The 24844-nt window shown below is 48.2% G+C and overlaps 1 protein-coding gene across 7 annotated transcripts in view; it reads right to left on the reverse strand.

The window, feature by feature from the left end:
* LOC146829696 (uncharacterized) overlaps window positions 1-24844 on the reverse strand; it is a 462485-nt gene that overhangs the window by 51871 nt on the left and 385770 nt on the right. For all 7 annotated transcript variants that reach the window (XM_085608408.1, XM_085608401.1, XM_085608407.1 and 4 more), the window contains one exon: window positions 18058-18130. In XM_085608408.1, coding sequence (XP_085464534.1) covers window positions 18058-18130 — 73 coding nt within the window. The remainder of the gene's footprint in view (window positions 1-18057; window positions 18131-24844) is intronic.

Genomic DNA, 24844 nt, shown 5'->3' on the forward strand with positions numbered 1-24844 from the left:
AGGTCAGTCAGGTATTCCAGCCCAACCTCAAGGTGGGACGGTCCAGTAGAGGCTGAAGTTGGAAGACAGAGAAGCCTCTTTAAAAAGCTATTTTCCCCCACCTGGAGGTCTCCATGGCGACAATGACCCCAAACCCCTGATCCATAGAGGGCCACAGAAACACATCTAAGGCGGTAAATGTGCAACATATCACAAAGACGCCGGCTTCCTAATTTTGAGGCGAATTTAAAAACACCAGAAATGGCTTTGCCCATCTTGGCCTTAACGTTGCGAATCTCCTGTGCCCACATGCCATTACTACTAAAAGTGATGCCTAAATAACAAAATGTATCCACCACTTGTATCTTTTGGTCCACAAACTGGAAAGATCTCAGGTTTTTTATTTTCTTTCCACAAGCCATAATAAAAGTCTTGGAGTTATTAATTTTTAATTTCCTCCCCTGGATAAAACCCAAAAAACTATCCATTAATTTCTGCAGACCCACTGGAGTTCTAGACAATAAAACAGTATCGTCTGCGTAGAGCAGTACTGGAATGGCTTGGCCCTCGGCTTGTGGTGCATCAGCGGAGACCAATCTCAATTCAGAGTCCATGTCATTAATAAAAAGAGAAAAGAGCAGCCTTGTCCGATACCTGATTTGACCTCAATATCATCAGTGCATTCACCCGCTTGGCCATAACGAATCCTGGCCGATAGTTTACTGTATAGTCTGGCCAGAAAATAAATAATTGCGGGTGGGGCGCCCATATTTAATAACGTGGTCCACAGAAGGACATGGTTCACCAAATGGAAAGCGCTGGACAAATCAGCAAAGCAGAGGAATAAGGAGCCCTGTTTGGCTCGGGTGTATTTACCTATAATAAGATCTAAATTAACACACTTCTCAACGGTACCAAGGCCCCTACGGAACCCAAATTGGGAGTCAGCCAAGATACCATTGACCTCTGCCCATTCCTCCAGACGCTGTAGGAGCACCCTACTCATAATGTTTAGGGAGGAGTCCAAAAGGGAGATAGGGCGGTAGTTCTTTGCCTCGCTCCTATCGCCCTTCTTGTAGATTGGTACAATGATTGATTCACCCCATGTAAGAGGGGTGCTTACCATAACTGCCGCGTTGAAGACTTGTCAGAAGGGGACCCCACAAAAGAGTGTCAGCTTTGTAAAGGTCTATCGGCACCCCATCAGGCCCTGGGGCCTTTCCTCCCTTGCTGTTTTGGATGGCAGTAACTACCTCATCAGTTGTAATATTTAGGGGAAGGTTTGGACCAAGGGCTGCTGCTCTAGGGCACGTACTAGTTTCCCCCATGGATTAAAAATGCTATTATAAAACACAACCCAGTTTTCTTCACTAACCTGGGCTGACAGTACTGGGTAAGCCTCCTTCTGATGCAGAAAAGGACTATTCACAGTGCTCCAGAAGAGTTTGCTGTCCCGCAATTCGGCTGCTTTGGAGAATTTATCCCAGGCTTCCTCCCGTAATTCATGCTTCCTACGGGACAATTGGTCCTTATAGTTTGCTCTGAGGGATTTAACAATACACTTGTCCTGGGGTGATTGCATAGGGCTTTCTTTAGTTCCTGCAAGGACTTCGTACAAGCCCTATCAAACCATCCCACGTTAGCCCTGGGCCTGTTGGGGGCAGTAAGTATTTTTTTAGTTATGGCATTAATTTCCTCGAAGTCAACGATAATACTTGCCGCACTTGTATTATCATCTAAACAGCGCTGCAGCTCAGGGAGACTTACAGCCACAACTTTTGACATCAGCTTCTCAGAATTGTCACTGCACCATTTTATTCTACATCCATTAGGCCTACGAGGGATTAATTCAGCAACTGTCCTACGGGCAACTTGGACCTTCCTCCCCCAAATCAAGGTGGTAAAAGTAATTCCGTTATGATCACTAAGGGACAGGTCTACAATTTGCGGGACAGAACAGAGGGAGCTGATGTTCTCCGAAACCAGCAGGTGGTCAATAACAGAGGCTGAGTTCCTCCCTACGAAAGTTGGGACCGGGTTGCCCTCCCTATCATTAGCGGGCACATGAACATATAGATCCAATTTTAACAATAAGGCATTTAATGACTCTCCGTAAGGTGTATGTACAAAATGAGCCCGGTCGGCCCCTCAGTCCCCATCAAATACACAGGCATTAGAAAAAGAGAAAGTACATGTGGGAATATTAAAATCACCCCCCCAGATAATAACAAATGGAACCGGGTTAGCCCTACATAGTTTATCAATTACAGTTGCAAGTTTATTGACTACAAATGAGCTTGAGGAATCAAACATGTTATAGTGGTTAATCAGCAGGACATCACGGCCCCCACTTTGCTGCAGCCAGAGGACCTGTGAATGGGATCCTACAATGGTATGAGATTGATCTTGCACCGGGAAGCTTACGGACAAAAGGATCACAAGACCGCCTTTGGCCCTACCCATGGTTGATGCCTGCGCCGGGCAGTTAAAAGAGACAAAGCCATCAAAGAGAATCTCTTCTGTGGACCAGGTCTCTTGGAGGCAGAGTATGTCCTGGCCGTTAACAGTCTCCCTCCACCCTAGGGCCTCCTCCTTTTTACGCCAGCCTGCGATATTCCAACTCAAGATTTTAAACCCTGCACCATAATCCACAGCATCAGATCCAGGGATGTCCCCCACGGGACTACTGAGGGATGTCAAATCCTTAGTGGCCGCCAAGCTACTAAGTTGACTGGCACACACGGAGGGAAATTGGGACTGGGTGTTTGGCCCTAGCCGAGCACCAGCCGTTGGCAGATAGTCCGCACGGGCCAATTCTAACTGATCGATACTTCCTATTAAAGCTTCTACACTCAGGGGTGTGCTCCCCTCCCCAAGAGATGGCTGTATTTCCTGGGGTAGTTTTAATGTCATCTGGAGAGGAGATCTTCAAATACAGTTGAGTATCATCCGCGTACATATGGTATTGAATGTTTGACCCGTTCAGAATAGCAGTTAGTGGTTCCATGGAGAGATTGAAGAGCGTGGGCGAAAGTGCAGAACCTTGAGGAACCCCAATAGCGACCGTGGTGCTGGCAGCCAAAGATGGTAGACTTTGATTCTTTGTGTTCGTTTATGTAGGAAGGAGGCGAACCAATTTAAGACCGGGCCAGATAACCCCATTCTATATTGCAGAAGATTAATCAAGTTATCATGTTTGATAGTGTCAAAAGCGGAGGACAAGTCCAGAAGAATTAGAAGACAAGGCGTATCTTGGTCAAGAGCTCTCAAGGCATCTTCAACAATGTGAGTTAGCGCTGTTTCTGTACTGTGACCTGATCTAAAGCCTGACTGATGTCGGTCTAGCAGCTGAAATTTCTCGATGTGGTCGCAGAGCTGTATGTGAACATTTCTCAAGCAACTTCACTAGAGACATGATGTTACCCTACGGCAGACTTCTTCAATCTGAGGCACGCCCCACTGGGGGGGGGGCGCCATCATCTCAGGGGGGGCGCGCACTTCACCTGAAACCTCACCTTTGTTTTCAAATGTCCCACGTCGACTCGAAAGTACGCTTACTTCCTGCATTTCTTCCCCATTTCAAATGGGGATTTTGGATTGGCTAACTATCTTGCACTGGGGCACGACGTGCTCATACTTTTAAACTAAATAAACCTCCCTGGGGGTTTCAGCAAGGCCTGTCAGGAACAGAGGCGTGCTTCTTATCTGGGAGGCTTGCAAATGTCTTCTCGGTACCCCGGTTTTGCAAGGTATTGTGAGCAGAAACTGCAGTATTTTTCTGTTTCTGTACACAATATTTTTTTTCCGATGGAATAGGATGCATCAAGTAAAATTGATGTGAGGGGAGGGAAGCTTGGAGCGAATGTCTGCCCACCCTAGTAAGGTTACCAGCAAACTCTTGCGCTCGTGTTCAGGATTTTTTTTTTTGAAATCAAATCTATTTAGGAAGGGCCTGTGGCTCTCCAGACCTCCGCCCTTCCTCACTCACACACGTGCCTGCCATGGACTTTTCTTTTACAAATCAGCAATGTGTTGTCTTCAGTTGGAACAACTAATCCGGACCCGGTCTCAGCTCCAAGAATACATCATGCAGTTAATTAAAGTGAGCAGATTAGAGCTGGTCACACCGAGTCACCTGGCAGGAAATATTGAAATGTTTATTGTTAAGGCCTAACTATAGTAATTCGATTTATTCAGCCTCAGTGTATTGTGCAGTGCACTTGCCACCCGAGTGTGTTTGTGTTAATTAGCAAATGCCTTTTTGGCAGCGCGCGATCAGGCAACTGCCTACAGTCCGTGGGTGCCAGTTGTAAAGTGTGTCACATCACAACACATTCAGTTCCTCACTGTGCTAAGGTGACACAGGTCAGACCTCCATTGCCTCGGTGCAGGAAGAGTGTGTAAATCATGATCTACTGTTACACTGACTTGGTATGCTATGAAAATGTGCTTTTGCTGGCACAGTCACGTTGCTCAAATGGGTGCAATTCCAGATATTTATGTTTCCCTCATCTTCACTGCTTGAGTTTGCTCGTGAGAAAGTGTCACTCAGTCATTGAAATGTCACTCACAATTACACTGAAATTATGAAAATGTCACATAGCAAACTGAAACCTTGGCACACCTATTGAGAGCAAGGTAATTTAAAGAAAATGGCAATGGGGCATGACGTGCACATACTTCTGTAGTGTAAAGAAACATCTCTGGGGGTTTCAGCAAGGCCCGTAGGAACAGAGCAAGGGAGAAAAACTCTGTGTGCCCAAATATAGACAACAAAAACCTGGAGCACGGCGCCTTCTCCTGTTCAAAGAGATTTTCATTTTTACATTATTACAAAAACTGTTATATCCAAAGGGGAATCACCAATTCACTCTTAGGCAGCCACTTATTACCAGACAAAAGACCACAAGAGAGCAAAGACATTTTATTTCCAGGATGTAAAGCAAGAGAGCCTCATCCTCACGGAATCTGTACACACAGCACAACTGCTATCAAAACCCTTGCCTTATAGCTCTTCCTATTTATGTGAGATTGGCTTCTCGGCACTTGCGGTATTAAAGACTAAGTACCGTTCAAGACTGGATGTGGAGCAACAGAAACACACTCTTACAATAGTGTTACCTAATAAATAAGAAAATGTAATAACTAACCAAACGTACGGTTGTCCTAACCTTTCAGGAGTGAGTGCACACAAAATGGAGAATGACCGCTACTCCCTCATAGGACCGATCCTTTAAATATTTGAATGAAAAACCAGGTGTCAACTTTACACTAAACGCTGCACTTCAGTGGTTACTTTGTGGAGCCTGGGTAAAAGGCCCACCTGCATTAAAGTATTTTAATAATCTCATTCTTAATCATTTGATACAGAATCATGCTGGTGATAAATGAAACATTAGGTCTGCCCGACTTGCCTCACTGGAGATGGTGATCCAGGCAAAATGTCACTTCATGGGTGCAGTGGGAGAAGAGACTAGGGGAAAAAGTACATATGGTGGCACACTGCAGAGTATCTACCTTGCTCTTAGTGGTCAAACATTACCAATCAGTTCCTCAGCAGTAACCATTGCTGTCAGGGACACAAGTCAATAATACTTTTATTTGATTTCATTAAAATCATAAAAAGGGTGGAAAAAGCCACCGAGGTACATAGGCATCAAGCAATCATTTGGTAAAAACCAGAACTAAAACCACGACAAAATTCATATCCTCAAGGAATGATCAGCTGGTTAGTTAGAAAATGTATAAAAATGTAAGCAATGTGATAGAAAAAATGTGCAAGTCATTCAGTTTAAAAATATTCAGATCAGTTCTGTTTTTTGTCCAATTCTTTTGCCGCAACATTCCAGATTTTGATGGCTCTACAGAACAGTTGGATCAGGGACATATCTACCTGTGGAAACCATGGTCACCACTTTGCTAAGCTGGGGACCTTTGTGAGTATATGAAGTATGAGTAATGCATACCCATCGCACAACAGTCGGGATGTGGCAAAGAGGGTGGAGCGGAGAGACGCTCCTCACTATCGCTCCCGCTGGCAGTGGGTTCTTGGTGCGGACCTAATCAACAAAAAGGAGGGATTGACGACACCACCATACCACTGTGGGGCACCCACCACGTGTAATATCGAGCGCCCCAAACTTGGAGATTAGCAACATCCTAGAGACCAATTGCATGATCAATCAAGCCACAAGAGGAAGCACGGCAAGGAGATGGCAGACAACCCTATCTGGGGTACTGCCTCACCCATGCCCCACTACTCCTGAAAGATACGTCCCAGGGAGTTGGGCCCTCTAGGTGAGACAGCGTGAGGGGGAGAGGTGGGTCGCCCTGGGCTCCTGGATCAAGCCTCAGATCTTCCACGGTTGACGGCATGCCACCCCACTTGCAAGTGGTGGTGCCTGTGCTAGCAGTGGAGACCTCCTTCCTGCTCACTAAAAACACAAGGCGCGCTCTTTAGTGCCTGCCCTGACCCTCTGCACCAGTCAGCTAGCATTTCTGGGCCCGCTGTGGCTTTAATGAAGGCGGATCTTCTTAATAGCCCACAGGTGTTTAAGACTGAGCTCAGGGATAATCTAAAGCTTAATTTCACAAAATGCCTAGCGGACTCTGCACGGACTTGGCAATCAAATCACTGTCATCAGTGGATACTGACTCAAGAAGGCAACTTATTGTGGACACTGAAACATGCCTGGAATCAATCGCGGTGGTTCATGCTGCCATGGAGTTGCCCTGATCGGCTGTTGAGGACCAACTCAGTATGGCTTTGGATAAACTGGAGGACTTGGAAAGCCACTCAAGATGCAAAAACCTCTGCCTCAGAGGACTGAGTGTGAAGATTCTGGACACCAACCTGGAGAGCTTTGTGGTGGAATGCTTTCCTCCTAGCTGGGAGACGCCCACCCTGACATAATGGGGTAACAGGGGTATCGAGCAGGCCTCCAGAGACCATCACAGCAACAGAGCCCTAGGGACATGCTTGCGAAGTTTTTCTACTACTAATAAAAAGTGAAGGTTCTACAGCACGCAAGGAAAGTTGGGGAAGTGTCCTTTCAGAATGTCTCTAGCAGTCTTTCAGGACCAGCGGCGTGCAGCATTCCAATCCACCATGAAAAAGCTTCGAGGCAATGGCCTCTGCTACAGGCGGGCTCACCCCATTGGTCTTTCTTTGGAAACAGTCAAGAGATGTCATACAGTCACACATGTGTAACGAGCAGCAGCACCTTTGGTCATCGCCAAGGACACTTCTCCTGGTAGCCCCCAGGACTGCAATCCACAACCTGTGCACCCTGGGGGATGCAAGGAGGCCCTTCGATACAAATGACCATACCTCCCACTGAGCCTCGGGACACAGTTGAACCCTGGGAAACAGGGTGCCGCCTTGGACAGGTAGACCTGGAATTGGACATGTGGAGACACCCTGGGTGATCAAGAATGGCTTCAACTTTATGGTTTTTGACACACAAGGACATTGCCTGTGGGTTGACCGGAGTTCCACAGTCTGCTGTCTTGAGAGACGAGGCAATCCGCGAGAGGGGACTTGCAGACAATAGAATCCCTTTGGTGGACATGGCTGTGTGCCCCAGGGATGGACCAGCAGCCCTTGCAGGCACTAGTGCTCAGCATCTCCCATCAATGTAGAGGGGCATCAAGCACAGGAGAGATCACCTAGCAGCATCGATTTGGCTGGCCGGAGGGTGACCCTCAAAATCTCAGTGGCAGACAGACTGAGTGCAATACTTTGCGTAGGGAGACCCGGTCGGGCAGCAGAGCGGGACCTCCTGCCCCCAGAGTTGAGGGTGCTGCGCTCCTGCCTCCTGCTGTTGGAGGGGGGGGGGACAGAGGGGACATCCCCTTCTTTGTTCACCAAATGACACCCATTGGTTACTGCATGATATTGTTTTTACTTGTTCTTTCCTTTACTACTTACAATGTCTTATTGGGGATGATGGGATTGGTTCGGTAGGGGGAGAGGGAGAGGTACACCAGCTCCACCACAGACTATTTATTGTTTCGCGGTGCTCCCAAACTGGCACTCCTCTCACTAGTGACCCACCATGACTCAAATGATTTCACTTAATGTACGAGGGCTTAATTTCCAGAATAAATGCGGTGTAGATTGGAGCGAATTTCACACCCGATGTAATATGCCTTCAGAAAACTCACCCTCTGCAAGCATCAGGGGCAAATGAAACCAGGCATACACCTCGGCTACCACCAAGCATTAGGGTAGGTAGCAATATACAAGACAATCTCCCCTATTCAGTAGCCCATGCCACGCAGACCAGGACACCGGTTACCCTCATCTTGATGGGGTCCCTTAAGGGTCGTCTTCTCATATTAGCCATAATATATGCTCCTAACTTCACCCCAGATTCTTATTTTATTGACTTCTTTAAGAAACTGCGAAAACAGTTGGACAGAATGCAGAACAATGTCATACATTCACCTCAGTACAGAGATCTGGGCCTAAATCCATCGTTTTTTTGCTCACCATGCCATTCCAGTTTGAACCCAGCCATATGCAAATCAGTCTTGACACTGTGCCTCACGGGAACAGTCCAGCCCAAACTGCCAAGGCAGGTCCTCCCTAGACTGGAAACAAGCATCCTAGGACCTGTTTCGGGATTCACCCCTCTTCAGCTAGGATAGCTTGATTCCAGTGGCATGGAGAGCACGGGACCCACGTCTGGGCATACCCGTCCCACTCGGGGTGACAAATGCAAAAACAGTTGGACAGAATACAGACCAATGTCATACATTCACCCTAGTACAGAGATCTGGGCCTAAATCCATTGGTTGTTTTACGTGGGTCCCGTGCTCTCCATGCCACTGGAATCAAGCAATCCTAGCTGAAGAGGGGTGAAACCCCGAAACCGGTCCTAGGATGCTTGTTTCCGGTCCAGGGAGGACCTGGCTTGGCAGTTTGGGCTGGACTGTTCCCATGAGGCACAGGGTTAAGACTGATTTGCATATGGCTGGGTTCAAACTGGAATGGCATGGTGAGCAAAAAACCTATGGATTTAGGCCCAGATCTCTGTACTGGAGTGAATGTATGACATTGTTCTGCATTCCGTCGACAGGTTTTTACCGCAAATATGCACTTACAATGCATGCCAATACCACGCATTGTTTTTAGATTTAAAAACAATATATTTGTGGGGGGACCCCCCCACCGCCCCAACTTACCTTCAATGCGTGTTATTGACATGCATTATAAGTGTATATTCGTGGTACAAAAAAATATGCTTGTTAAAAATGCGTGGTAAAGGCACAACGAAGTACAAACCTTGTCGTAAAGGCGGTTTCCCAATTTTCACCAGTATTCAGGCACAGACACCTCAAACACTAAACACTCTTCCTAATGGGACTCTAGCATGAGGCGGATTACGATTTGATGATCATATCGACTAATGGTGCTGGACACAGACGGATTGTAAAATCAACAGTACTGGTTCAGTCTCACTCACATGACACCCTGTCTTGCAAAAGTGCAAACCTCACTTGTCCAAGTGCAGGTGAGGCATGCCTACCACATAGTTGTCCAGGGTCCGATAGCCCACAGTGATACCGCAGCTAGCAGTCCGATACAGAACGGAGCTAGTCTCCAAACCATATGCAAGCATGATGGCACCGAAAGCCCTTGCAGGGAGAGTGTTCTGCTCAAGCGGGTGTTGTAGGTCGCTTCTACTCCTTCGACGTCTATGTTTGTCAAAATGCACAAAGTGTATTCCCGGGGGTCCTAGACAGGACCAGGCTGACATGTGGGCACCTTGACCTAAAAGTGGAAGCAGGGGTTGAAGACCGATGCCAAGAAACGTTCCTCCACATAACCTGCACTAGCACAGTCACAAACCTACTTTTGTGATGTTTTTAAAAGGTTTCACATGAATTTCCCCCTAAACCCTTTGTGATGCCACAGTGAGATTGCAACCCAGTCTCGACCATCCTCGTGCACTTCGATCGAGCCAATGCACAGCTGCTGATTGAGTCTTCTACCTCTGAAAACTGAGTTCTCCAGAGATTAAGAGCTTCCAGGCACAGATCCCAAGACTCCACTACTCCCTGCTTGTTGCAGTATCACAAGGTGGTGGTGGTGTCTGGGGACCTGGACCAGCCTCCCTTTGACTGCAGGAAGGCCTTCAGCAGCAGGCAAATAGCGCACCCCTCCAATAGGTTGAGGTGGTGTTAGGTTTCCTCTGGAGACTATTTTCCTCAGATTTCCTTCTGACCTACGACCCAGCAGCAACTCGTCCGTAATCCACTGACCGCTCTGGATGGGGAACGGAGAAGGATCTGCCACGGATTCCATCACGGTCGAGCATCGACCACTGCAGATCGTTTGCCGTCTCCTCTAACAGACAGAGTCAGACCGGTGGGTCCACTGAAACTTGCAATTTTGCTGCAGAGCCCGCATATGCCATCTGGCATAGTCAACGAGCAGGATGCCATGAAGCCTCAGAACCACTCTCACCGAGACCCAGGACTGAGGCTGAAACATTGAGATCCAAGCCCAAATGTTCTGGACTTATTGTGGCTAATGGAAGGCCCTGACCACACCGGATCCAAAATGACTGATAAAAGGGAGCCTCTGAAAACCAGTCTGGTGTGATTTTGGCACGTTGATGTGAACAATACCATGGTCAGGAGGTTTGCTGTCGCTTGGAGATGGCCTACAACTTACTAGGGCAAGCCTTCAACAGCCAGTCATACTGGTATCCCCAACCTCCGAAGGTGCGCTGTGACCACCGCCATCACGATCATGAACATTGGACGGGCACTAGTGAGGCCAAAAGGGAGCACAGAAAATTGAAAATGCTTTTAGCCGACCTTGAACCGCAAGTGTGGGACTGCAGGACGCAGGCCTCGAAAAATCATAAATCGGTCCAGTGACTGGAATAATAGACTCGCTCTAGCTAATGTGCTTAACTCATAAACTGGCCTCAAATTGTGTGATCCTAGGCAAATATTTTATTTCATGGAGTGACCTTTTTCATCAATATCACATATGACAGCACCTTCAAATATACAAGTTCAGCCTGTCTACTGTACACTTAAGTCTTTTGTTTGAATCAATAGACTACTTTGTTCAATGTTGAAGAAGAATGAAGCCAATTTATAGTGTACATACACCTGACCCGCCTTGCACTTTAGCTCATTACTAGCATTTTCACCAGTGAGGGGACCAAATGTTTCTCAGTGTTTAAAAACTTGCTTTTAATAAATATATTACTAAATCATGGTGTGATAGCACATGGTCATTTACCGACATCACATCTTCCATTGAATTTGTCACAAACGATCCCACTGACCTGCAGCTTTACTGATAAAACTATTTAGTGTACATATGATAATGTGTGAAAATACAGTTTCAGCAAATTTGTATCTTTTGCACATCCCCAAAGTGTACTGATTTTTTGTTGATCTTATTGAAAACTTTGTTTCCATCACACTTCAGAATAGCAACAACAAAAAAAAAAAAAAAAAAGAGTGCTTTCTTAGCTGCAAATATTTTGAAATATTTGATTCTTTCATTTACAAGCAATTTAAATGTGTTAAAAAAAAAAAACTGACATCCAACAGACTTTCATTTCACGCTCCCTGTCCCTCAGCACGATTGTCAGAAGTCTTCGGGACAGTTGGCACAATTTTGCAGACCATGTCCCAGAGGACAGGAGTACGTCGGCCAAGAAGGCAAGCAGCATTGGTGATCTCAAGGCTAGGCTGGACAGTAAACAGTAAACCTCAGTTTCCCAAAAGCCTCAATTCCCTTGAAGTCCCTGTCTTCGGGGGTGGGGGAAACCAAGGGGCTGGGGTTGCGATAAATGAACTGGGGGTCATCTTACTGGTGCAAGCTTGAATCACCAGACCCATCTAGAGTTGGACGTCGATTCAGAAAATCTGGGTCGCCTGTTGGCAGTCTTAGGTGCCTGACAACCTGTCTGTTCACTGGAGGGCAAGAATACGGCAGTGTCAGTAAGGGCTTCGCTGAAGAGAGGCTCAGAGGAAGCCTGCCCAGGCTGTAGCACCTCCGAGAACACAAGTCTTGACCTCCTCTGAAGGGAGTTGTAGGTCCAAAACCTCAGCTGGCGCCTCATCACCACAGCAAAGGAAGCACTTTCTTCCTTCATCAGTCCAGGAAGGGAGAACAACCCTGGGTTTGGTACATAACCTCAGTTGAGGCCCCCAAAGGCGCTCCAAAGGGAACAAGAAGAGTGCCAAAAATGCACAACCCAGCAACGTGGCTTCCCTAAAAGCCTAGACTTGTTGCGGCATCGCGGATGACCGAGGGAACTCTGGGTGCGTCAGGACCAGTTGTGGAATCGGCTCCCTAGTGGATCAGGAGCTAGACAGACTGGGACGTTGAGGCCTTTGCGGCTTCTCTGTATATAGTGATTATCAAGATGGGGGATGAGCCCCGGTTGCCTTTTTGTGCGTTTCCTCTTCGACTTACCCAAAGACTTCGAATGAGAAGAGGACCTGTCGCAGGAACGACCAAGGGAGCGCTCCGCACTTTAGCGGCTGCCTAGCTTCACTTCACATACACGGATTGACTCCGAATTCATGAGGGGACATTCCTCCCTCAACTTTCAGCCATGTCAAGTGCCCACATAGCAAAGAGCTACTTCGTGCGGATCACAAACATTTGAGTGGAACAGTCTGGGCATGACTTAAATCCTGTGGTTTTTACAGGGTACATAGTTCCGTTGCACACGGGTCAATCATTTTTGTAGAAAAAAAATTTGCAGACTGACAAGGAAAGAGGAGAGTAGAGCTCCGGGTCTGCATTTTAAGGTGTGGAACAAAAACTGAAATCAGCACACTGGAGTGATGCTTATATGTGGCTCCGTCACTTCCGGATGAAACAGTCACGCAGAGCTGCACAGTGCCACCTACTGGCGCACAGGAGCAGTGCTAGAGGTTTCTGGCTCCAGGCTGTCCCTGGAGAGGCTCTGAAGGGGAGTAATATCTACCAGATATATATTTTGTTGAACACTTACTGGTCCTATTTTTTCTCTTATGTTTTCTGGAATGCTTTTATGTTACTTATAACTTGGCAGACAAAACTGGCATTTAAATCGGACATTTTGTTGCAACATTGTTCTGAGAAGTAAAAGAATGATATATTTAGGAAGTGGCTCAATCAAGTGAATTTTGTTCAATATGTACACATAAAAACGCAATCATTCGGAAAGTTAATTTACAAACTCAAGATATGAAATCTATTTGGTGACATATTTAAAGACAACATACATACAAGGTGACCACATCTGAAAACAGTAAGATCACTGAACACGCGAACGGATGTCCAGAACAGGATTTTCAGTTAACTGCCCCTGTTGAAACCTTCGAGACAACCATGCATGCACAGGGGGACTGCCCAGGGGGGTGACTCCTGCAGGACTGTATATTGTGCTGCACTGCTTAGAGGCAGTACATTTGTGCAATGGGGACCTCTAGCCCGTGGGTACTAAATCACCAGCGAACGATGTGGCGCAATTGAGTACAGGGGCGAGGCACTTATGTACAGTAATAAAGCTAACATGAAAGGACAAATTGTGGTGTGAGAAGGAGGGGCGGGGGAGGGTAGACCAGTACAAGGCAAAAACACATCACATTTCATAGCTGTGAGCTCAAACTCGCTGCCACAACCCCACTTGTAACTGTCTGGGTTATTTCTACCACTACCCGACCACCAGGACATTAATAAATCACTTTCTCTGTAGCTCTCATCAAATCCTGGTCTGCAGCCTACAGAGGCGGACGTTTTTCTTGCCACCTCATCTAAGGGAGCAGCAGTGAACAGGGATCTTGGGTAGCAGGATATGTGCGCATCCGCAGACTTGCTTTAAACTATTTCATACGTTTGGAAACCTAACTGATGGTAAGATTTTCGATTACATTTTGTGCTAAATTTGAATCATATTCGGGAATACTCAACATCTGTTAATTTATTATGTTTTTACATTCTTATTTTGGGTCACATATTCCCCAAGTACGGTGGACAAACACAGTTAAGAATAAGGATAAATGAACAAAAACCAGCTATTTTCAAAAACGATACAGGTTTGAGATGCAAAACATTTAATTGCAAATGAACATGGAAAAAAGATGGGACTAAGAAATCTCACCAACAGGCATGTTGGTGGAGTGAATTTTAAAATTCTGAAGGCCTGTGTGGGTGGAATACCAAACAATACTAGAGCTGTTACCTATAGGATGAGTGTAGTCTATGGTGCACCCAGGTTTCACAACAGCATAGCGTGGAAGTGATACCAGATTAAATGCGCATAAAACATGGCTACTGGTAGATTAACAAAGTGCCGGATGTGGCCAACAGTGTGTAACACATAATAGCAGCAGAGAGATGGGTTTCCTTGCTTACATGTGTGATATCAGTTATGCTGCAGATATGTTACATTGATTCAGACTGAACGTGGCTGTTTCTACTGAATATACACAAGTATTCTCCTGATGAAGGGTCTGCCAAGGCCTGAAGTGGGTCAAATACACACACATTGATATCAGGCCTACAGCGGATTCCTTCGTACATAAACTGATGAAACTACATTAAAAGGCTTGGATTCCCATCAATTGCAAACACTATGACTGCATGGATTTATTTCCAAGATCTATGGAAGAATGCCCTCAATGCAGACCCCTAATGAGCTCTGTTAGGTTTATGACATTCCCAGTCCAGGCAGGCCTCGAGTGGCAGTGCAGGGGTTGCTGCCACTCGAATGCCAAGTTCTAAACCAGCTGATGCCAGGGCGGCTTCTTAGTTAAAAAGTTCCATCACAGCAGCGTTTAAAGCAGGTGATACTGTAAAGTGACGGAGCAATGATCAGGCAGAAGCCCGGATGACTGGCTGTAGCGGACAGTTGTGGAAGGCGACCACCTACATTCACAACTGGGCCTTCATGAAGCTTTTACCTTCTACTGCAGGCAGCCCTATGAACCAGGCCTGGAGGCAGACTCGTCTGTACAGAAGATTGATAGGAGTGCTCAAATGACTTCACCAGACGACATGGAAGACATGGAGGCTCCAAGCTCACTAGCTGAGGTCAGTCTCACCGCAGAGCAGCTGGCAACCTGAAGGGCCCCAGGCAACCACAGCCGGCTCCTTGAATTTAAGCACTTCCAGGATACGCTAGCTCCATGGCTCCTAGATGGGGTTCAGGCTTCAAGAGAAGGGCAGTCTCCCGTGCACCACAAGGGGGGCAATTAGAAGTGTATTGCCAAAACCTGGTCGAGACGTCTTATTGCCCCCTATCGATCATTAAAGTGAACTGTAAGCGTCTGGGAAAAGTGCAGTATTCGGAGCGAACCCCCATTTGGAGCGTGAAGACCAGGAAAGCTTGGTGCAAAGCAGAAACAGCTGCCAACATCTGCAAGTTGGTGCATGTACTAGATCATCCGATACTCAACATGCAGCGGTGGCTTCCACTGACCTGAAGGTGCGATATGCTCAATTCTCACTGCCTTTACCAGGTCCTGGAGCCGATGGGGTCTGGAGAAGATGGCATAGATTGGCCTCCTGTACACCTATCCGGGGGCTAGAGTGAAGAGTGGCAGCGGTAGTGCCCAATGAAATATCGATACAAAGGGGCACGCAGGAAGGCTGTCCCTCTTCACTGCTCGTATTTACGATGGCCACGGAGCCCCGAGCCAAGAATGCGTGGAAGCTGTGGACACTCCATGAAGTGCCGGGGTGGGCGCCACATGGTATGGTTATAGGTGAATATATTATATTTCCAGAATATCCATGCACGCGCACCCACATTTGACAAAGCTGGGGGAGCTCAGTGCAATTTCCGGGCTTGAACTCAACAAACCAAAGTCCTGCATCTTTCCCTTAACGCGCCATCTTGCTCACACAATTTCCATCCAAGACACAAATGGGCTGGAACGAACGGCGCACACCTTGAAGCATCTGTGAGGGATCATAGATGGCAAGAGGATTCCTTGCCATGGAACCTCAACGCCCTGGCAAGGCGACTCGGTTGACTTTTGTGGGAAGCTACATCTTTCTCCGATACGTACAGTGGCCTCACAAAGATGGTCCTTCCGCACAAACTATATTCCTTCTCTGTTCCGGTTATTCTTTTTGGGTGTTTCTTTAAGGATCTGAATAACTTCCGAATTGATTCAATTTGGGGGTGAGGCACAAAGGCTGTGGACAGGACTAAATGACAACATACAAAAGACGAAGGTTGACTCTCCGTCCCAGACTTCGAAACCTATTCCTAGCCGGTGCAGCTCCACTGGGTCGTATCATAGTGAACCTCCATGGGCTTCCTTGAACCCCATGTGATGAAAGCTAGGCTTGGGAATTTACTCACCGCGGAGTTTTCTTAGGTGGTGACAACGACCAGGTACCCCATACTTCCCGTAAACGCTGCTAGGCACTGCTGGTGTGGGCAACTGCAAACAAGTGTTCGCCGGAGAACACCTTGTGGTCTTTGCCACGGTTAGAAACACTGGAGGTCGTGACCTTGGGGAGCAGGGATGGAGCTACTCAGTTGGGCCAGGTTTACATCTTAGGACCTTTAATGTCCTTTGAGGAGATGAGAGAATACTATGGACTGTCATGTGGACGGGTGCGATGCATGCAGCGGTCTGCCGAGCGACAGCAGTGACATGGGAGCAAGCAACTACTGGACCAGAGAGCTTTCAGACGCTTCAGATTGTTGCATTTCTTTTTTTTTTCTTTCTTGGGAACAGAGAAGAGTTTACTACTCTTTACAAGTCCCTTGGAATGAAACAGGTTGCAGATTTCCAGGGCCTCAGGTTTAACTGGGTGAAGGATTTAGACGCAGACTTCACTTGGAGCGAGTGGGCAGCCGTCCTCAAACATGTGGACTTCATAACTTGGATATAGGATCCTTGGGGTACTCTCTCCTGCGCCCGTGGGTCAGTAGCCAACAGCACGAGCTGTGCAGGAGCCTGGTAGACGTACTACTTTATAATGGGGTGCTCATACACCAGTTAGGAATAGTAGCGGGGTTAACTACTCTGCGATTGGTGAAGCGTACTGGACACTGGAATGCATCTGCCAGAGGGGAAAAGGAGGCCATTGCTGCAAAATTACAGGATGCGGCTATCCTGAGATCGGCGAGGAAGGGAGAAGGATACATGCAACTTTGAAAAGTGGGCTATTAGCATGAGAGGCCTGTTCAAATGTCCCCCCCCCCCCCTCCAAAAAAAAAATCCGCATCCATGCTAGGCCCATCTCACCCCTCATTTCTGACTAAAACGGAGTCTATCAGCGTAATGGCTCCAAGGTAACCCAACAATGTTATCACTTTCCTAAAGGCGAGAAGGAATCTAAAGCCATGCATGGATGTGCTAAGACCAGAAAGGCAGTTGCTAGATGGACTGCACACCCTGGGAAAAAAGGGAATTTGGATCAATGTGAGGAAATATATTTTTGGAGAATTTTGTCCACTACAGTTTCAGTCGCTATCAAGTGCGAGAACTTAAGATGGGTCGTCTTCTACAACACAATGTAGAGTGCCCGAATCCCATAGCTTGGATACAGGTTCTCCCATTTCAAGTTCACTCCACACAGCTTCTTTGATCACGTCATTTGCCGGAGACTGGCCCACCTGCCCCGAGGCTCCATAAAAGGGGGCAGCAGGGGTTTCGGACAGTCTATGAAGTGCCGCTTAAGATACACCAACATTTAGAGTTCTAGCTTAAAACACACACTGCAAAACGTTTCATGATCCATTAATGTTTATTTTATTGTGCAAAAAATATAAAAAAGGAGAAAGTGCAATACAGCCCAGTACCTAGTGCTCACGGAGTACCCTTAAAATGGGCTTAATAAAAATAAAGGACACGAGATTCGATTTCATCAATGGAAGACTAGTGCACATCAAGGATGCAAATCTCACAGCTGCTCCAGGGGCAATAATTATACATTATTTTTGTTAACTGGAACGGTTCCACCACAAACATGTCAGACCCCACTCTTAATGTATTGCGGCTAATGCAGGCGGCACAAGCGATTCTGCTCGAGTTTAGCGGCATGTGTCAGGTCAGTGGGGGTCACAGGACAGAGCTCCAATATACCTAGCTCACGCTTCACCTCCTCCAGCTCCTGGTCCAGATGAGTGTTTCCGCTGCACGGGGGCTCCATAATGTCCTAAAAGGAGAAAGGTACAACATCACCACAAAGACCCAACACACTGATCAACCAACCAATAAAATCCTGGCAACATCACAAACACAAGACTCAGATAGAACAGTGTACACAACCCGACCGACGCCACTTAAACATGAATTTCTGAGCACTGCCTGGAAAGACTACCAAGGTACAGCCAACCTGCAGCACAAGCTACACGTCACATGCAGCCAACCTGCCCCGGATATCAGCGTATAATTGTAGACAAAGTACCTGACAGCATCCAAGCGTGTCGGTGCAGCCTGACCTCAGTCTGGAGATTGCTAACCCTGGAGCAGTGGTTTAGAAGCTGCAATTCTTTTAAGAGCTCTTTTATTGTACTTATGAAATGGTTCTGCATTGTAAGGCTTTTATGCTGATCAAGTTTTATGTACTTATTGCGTGCATTTACCACGGAAAATGTGACCTTCTGAGACTGCACTACCCAGTAGATCAAAAGGACAAGTTACTTACCTACGGAAACAGGCTGAATTAAGTATCGCAACAAAGAATGATCTGATATATACAACAAAGCTGCAAGTCTTTAATTTGAAATATCGTATGACCATTTCTAAGAAAAAACTTGATTCGAATTACAATAAAGAATGGATCTACATTATGAACTATCTGCCTAATGACTTTTCGTTTTGAAGATTTGATTCTAATATAGACATTGTATTTGAATAGTTTTGCTCCTTCTTGTAATTAAGTACCTACGGAAACACCATATCTGGTAGCGACATGATCTAGCCTCAGATTCCTGACCTTTGAACTTTCAGGCATCAGGCTGGATCCGGAAGATTTTTCTTAGCAGTACCCCTGCCCGCTGGTAGGTGGCGTCTGTCAACTCAGCTTGACAGTCGGCGTGATGTCTGCGTTGTCAATAAAACCGGCGGGCTGACGTCAGCACTTTTCACAACTTTCCACGCCAGAAGCACGGCGTCATCAAGTGACTGACCATGGTGGGTTAAAAATTGAATAGCTGGGGCCCTAAAGGAAAACATCCTTGACACTTCCACCCACCCTCCACGCACTGCGGAATTGGTTTGGTTGGTAAGGAATCTGTGGCTATATCATGTCTCTCCTTCGGTAATTCCTTATCTGGTAAAGTAACTTGTCCATCTGATAGAGACATCTTGCCACAGATTCCTAACCTTTGAACAGATACCTAAGCAATACCATCCCAGGAGGAGGGACTGCGGAACAGCTTAGACCAGAAAAACCTGCAAAACAGATCGACCAAACAGGCTTTCTCTGGACACCTGATAATCCAGGCAGTAAGGTCGGCGAACGTGTGCAGAGATGCCCACATGGCAGCTTGGCAGATATCAAAAACACCACACTGAGGAGCCGTGGTGACCTCTTTTGCCCTGGTGGAATTGGCCATAAGCCCTTCAGGTGGATCCTTCTTCGCTAAGGACTAACAGATTTTTATACATAGGATAACCCATCGGGGTATAGTCCTCTTCTGGACAGCACAGCCTTTCTTTGCACCCACGTAGCCTATAAAAAGTTGGTCATCTACCCGGGACTCTCTGGTTCGATAGAGGTAGAACGATAATGCTCTTTTTGGGTCCAGACCATGGAGACGCTCCTCTCCCTTGGAAGGGTGCAGGGGTACATAGGAGGGCAGGGTAACCAACTGTCCCAGATGGAGGGTGTTACCACCTTAAGCCGAAATGATCCCTAGTCCGATAGACTGTCAGGTAAGGAGGCTCGGAAGACCGTGCCTACGATTCACTTACCGTCCTGGCAGAGTTTATTGCTACCAAAAAAGCTGTCTTGATAGTGAGCAACCGCAGAGGAAAGTTATGCAGCGGCTCAAACGGTGCACACATCAGAAAGGGGAGAACCAAATTTAGGTCCCACTATGTCATAATAAATGGTGATGGAGGAAACAAGTGGGTTAACCCCTTCATGAATCTCTGCACTAGAGGAGATTTCAAAAGAGGACAGATCAGGTAGCCGAAGGAAAGAAGAAAGGCCGAGAGGTAACCCTCCAATGTGCCCAGAGCAGAGCCCTGCTGGGCCAAAGAAAGTATAAACTGAACAACTTCAGATAAGGGAGCAGATAATGGGTCAATAGACCGGTCTGACCAATATTTATACCGATTTTGTGGAGGGACACCTGGCTGACAAGATAACCTCACAGACTTTGGGAGGGAGGTCAAAAGCGGTTAACTGTCACCGCTCAATCTCCACGCAAGGAGGCAGAGTGTGGACCGATTCGAGTGGAGACCTCTCCCCTGCTGCTGTGACAGAAGATCCTCCCGAAGAGGCAGCTTGACCGGAGGATCGATGCTCAGGTCTAGAAGCTTGGGATACCAAACTCTCCGTGCCCAGTCCAGAGCCAAAAGAATAATTTGTGCTTGGTCGCTCCTAATCTTCTTGAGCACTCTGGGCAGGAGGAGCATGGGCGGAAAGACTTATAGGAGGCCTGAGCTCCACACGTGGTGAAAAGCGTCGCTGAGCGAGAGCCTGCTTGGAAACTACAATGCACAAAACTGCTGACATTGTGTGTTCTCTTCAGAGGCGAACAGATCTAACCAAGGCTCTCCCCACCACTGAAAACAACCATGTGCCCTCTCCGGATGGAGACGCTATTCGTGATCCGAAAGGCACTTTTGGCTGAGCTTGTCCGCCCTGGAATTCAGAAAACCGGCCAGGTGTTGAACTACCAGGGAAATGCCTTGTTCCAGCTAGGTCCAGAGATGCAGGGCCTCTTGACAAAGAGTTCACGACCCCACTCCGCCCAGTTTGTTGCAGTGCCACATGGCAGTGTTGTCCGTGAACACCTGTACGAACCTTCCCTTTATGGATGACAAAAAGGCTTTCAGTGCCAGTCAGATCACCCAACGCTCCAACAGATTGATATGAAGCTTGGCTTCTGCCAGAGACCAGAATCCTCTGATCTCCACCTTCCCCAGATGGCCACCCCATCCCAGAAGGGACCCATCCGCCACTACTATGAGATCTGGATGGGGAAGGGAGAGGGGTCTGCCCTTGAACCAATCATGGTGTAGCGGCTTCTGCAGGTCTCACAGTGCCCTCTGAAATCTGAACCAGGTAGGTGAGATTTCCTCGATGCTGCACCCATTGGAACTTCAGGTCCCACTGCATAGCCCGCATGCATCGGTCACTAGCAGGATGCAGGAGGCCATGAGGCCAAACAGCCTCACTCATCCAGGATAGAGGCTGAAACATTAGTATCATAGCCTGACTATCCTGGACTCGACGTTTGTGATGATAGGCCCGAAACTGCACCGTGTCCAAAACCGCTCCAATGAAAAGGAGAGTGAGAGGGAGTCAGGTGTGACTTCGGCACATTGATAGTGAAACCCAGCGAATGCAGGAGGTTCACCGTAGCCTGGAGGTTGGAGACAACTGCTTGGGGAGAGCCCGCCTTCAACAACCAGTCATCGAGATAGGGGGAAGACTGGAACCCTGATCTCCGCAGATGGGCTGCAATCACCGGCATCACCTTTGAGAACACCCGAGGGGTGCTGGTGAGGCCAAAGGGAAGCACCGCAAATTGAAAGTGCTTGTGGCCCACCGTGAACCACAGGTAGAGACGATGGGCAGGCAGGATGGGGAAATGAAAATGGACATCCTGCAATTCCAGCGCTACCATCCATTCTCCTGGGTCTAAGGCAGACAGGACCTGAGCAAGGGTGAGTATATTGAATGTCTCCTTTTTGAGGAAGTAATTGAGGTCTAGAATAGGACGAAGGCCTCCGTCCTTCTTGGGGACCAGAAAGAAGCAGGAATAGCAACCACTGCCTACTTCCGGCCCAGGAACCCTCTCTATTGCTTCCTTGGCCAAGAGTCTGGACTTCCTCGGAGCAAAGCAAGGTGATCCTCCATTAGCCAATCCTACACTGGAGGCATAGAGGAGGAGCAGTCTCGAAGGGGAGGGAGTATCCCATTTGGTCTATTTGCAACACTCACCCGTCCAATGTAATGTTTCGCTTCTGGTGGAGATGGCATACTCTGCCACCAACTGGCAGAGAGTTATTCGGGGGAAGAGGGGTGGGTGGGGGGGAAAATCGGACAAGGAAGGTTTTGCATTGGAGGAGGAGGGGTTGTGGCTTGGCTCAACTTCCGGTTCCCTGACCCACAGGGCTGGGGAAACCCAGGTCCACAGCCACGCAGAGGTTGATGAACTTGCGGGGCCCTCTGGCCAGAATAGGGTTGGCACAGCTGATGGCCCCTTCCGCAGCCATGAAAGGAACGAAAAGCGGATGAAGCCCTGAGGGTGGTGAGGCCCAAAGACTTGGCGGTGGCCAGTGAGTCTTTGAAGGGCTCAAAGGAGCCATCGAAGGGCATGTCCATGAGGTTTAGCCTGGACTTCTTCCAAAAAACCAGACGTTCTCAACCAGGCGTGGCGAGAAACGGCCACCGTAGTGGAAATTGCCTTACCTAGCGAGTTTGTTGTGTCTGAGCCGCATCTGATGGTGAATTTACCTGCGTCTCTCCAGTCTGAAATAGCGTGGGAGAGTAGAGCCCAGTACTCCTCCGAGACTCTGGGCAGCACCTGTACAACCGTATCCCATCTCAAATGGATGTAACGGCCCAAAAAGGCATGTGGTGTTTACTGACCGCAATGCCAGACTGGCTGAAGAAAACATTCCTTTCCGAAGTTCTACATTCTCTTGGGTTCCCTGACCAGAAGGGAACGTGCCTCGAGAAGTGGAAGTCTGTGCCACCAAGCTTTGAGGGGTGGGGCGTGGTGAGGAAAAGTGGGTCACCCGGTGCGGGGCGATGGTGGGTTTGGACCAGGTTCCCAGAAGGACGTCTGTTGAGGCCTCATTGAAAGGCAGTAGGGGTTCTGAGCTGGAGACCCCAGGCTGCAGGACCGCTGTCAAGAAGTTAGTCTGGACCGCCACTGTAGGAAGCTGCAGGTCGAGGGCCTCCGCGCCATACGCACTACCATGGCCAAGGATGTTCCCTCCTCCGTATCCAGGGTAGGAGGGTAAAGCATGCAAGGGTCTGGGGAGAGTCCCAAACCACTGGCATCACCCAGTTCCTCGTACCAGTCCACATCTTGAGATGGAACTTCTACGGGATACTGCTTCCCCTCCCAATCCTCTTCGACCATCCCCAACCCTTCCGAATACGGCAGGGTGAACTGCATGGAGCAGTACAGCTCAGTCGGTGCCGGACAACCCCCGACCGGTCTGTGTCATCATCAATGAGGATCGGGGAGCCGCTGCCGGTGGCCACCGAGGACCTCGGCACTAGACGCTCGCCAGGGAAGGTCACAGTGGAGGTGCAACCGGCATGTGTCCAATCGGAGGCAATGGCGCTGCAGTCACCAGCATGGGAACCACAGGGCACCTCCGCCCTCAGTCTGCGGGGCCCAAAGGCTCGCAGGCAGGGTCAGGCTGCCCAAATATGGCACAAATGGTGTAAAAACTCCTTCAACTGGGCGGAGGTCGCTCCCGGACCTGGAGAGGGAGGGAAACGGCCTACAACGCCGAGGTTCCTCTGTGCGTCACGTGACGGGCAGGGCGAAGTCGAAGCATGCTTCAACTTCGTGTGTTTTGTGGTGAGTCTTACCAGACTTTGACGAAGAGGACTTACTCAACGGAGCAGTGCTCAGACCTTCCTCTAGACCAAGACCTGGATCAGGATCAAGACAGATAAAGCAACCTCCGCCATGCTGGAGGCCAGGCCGCGAGAAGCTTTAGGACCGCTCCATCAAAGCCTTCGGCGCCATGGCCCAGCAGTCAAAGCACAGAGTCGTGATTGCGCTCAAGGCATCAGAGAAACTAAATGAGGGTCAGTGACAGACATGGCGCGGTGACAGGTGCCGAACCTCTTACACCGAAGTCTTCTTGCTCGACATAAGTTAACACTCCGACCAAGTTGCCAAAATGTAGAAAAAAGTCTGTAAAAAATGACAAAGGGTAGCTCTCTTCAACGGATTGGCGCTGGCTGGTGCAGAAAAAAGAACGGACGTCAGTGCGCCAGATTGGCAGTTATATTGATGACGTGGACGTCACAATGACCAACATCACGCAGACGTCACGCGGAGTCGACCAACACTACCTATTGGCGTGCATGGTTACTGCTAAGAAATCTTCCAGATCCAACCTGAGGCCCGGAAGTTCAAAGGTAAGGAATCTGTGGCTAGATGTCTCGATCAGATGGTAGAGGTGTTAGGAAAGGGGTTTTCTTCAGACAGACCATAACTGTAGGTTGGTGGGGTCACATCTTGCTGGCCTCCCTCCTGCTGAACCCTAACTTGAAAGTTATGGAGGTCTGGAGCAGCAGCTCCGAGAGGTGCAAGAAGATGAAGGTGCAAGAAGATGAAGGTGGAAGAGTGTCTGTGACCAGTGGATCACAGCACAGAAGGCGCTTGGCGGCTCAGGTGCAGTCCTCCGGAGCCTAAAGAAACTCTTGCCTTTGTTACTCTCCCAAGCTAAAATCTGGATTGTGCGAAGTGTGATACTAAGTAGGCTGGACTACTGCAACACTTTGCTGCAGGAAGGCCGGATTTTCAGGACAACCGATTGTGCAGAGTGCAAGCAGCAGCTGCAAAATTAGCATTAAACAGGCCAAGAATGTGCTCATCCAGTGCAATGCAAGAACTCCACTGGCTGCCAATTGAGCAAAGGATAGCTCAAATCTCTGCAGTTTTCAAAGCATTTCAGAGCAAAGGGCCTTTGCCCCTGCAAAGCAAACTAAAGGGAT

Source organism: Triturus cristatus, chromosome 5_2, assembly GCF_964204655.1.
Source record: "Triturus cristatus chromosome 5_2, aTriCri1.1, whole genome shotgun sequence".
In the NCBI taxonomy this organism is placed as follows: domain Eukaryota; kingdom Metazoa; phylum Chordata; class Amphibia; order Caudata; family Salamandridae; genus Triturus; species Triturus cristatus.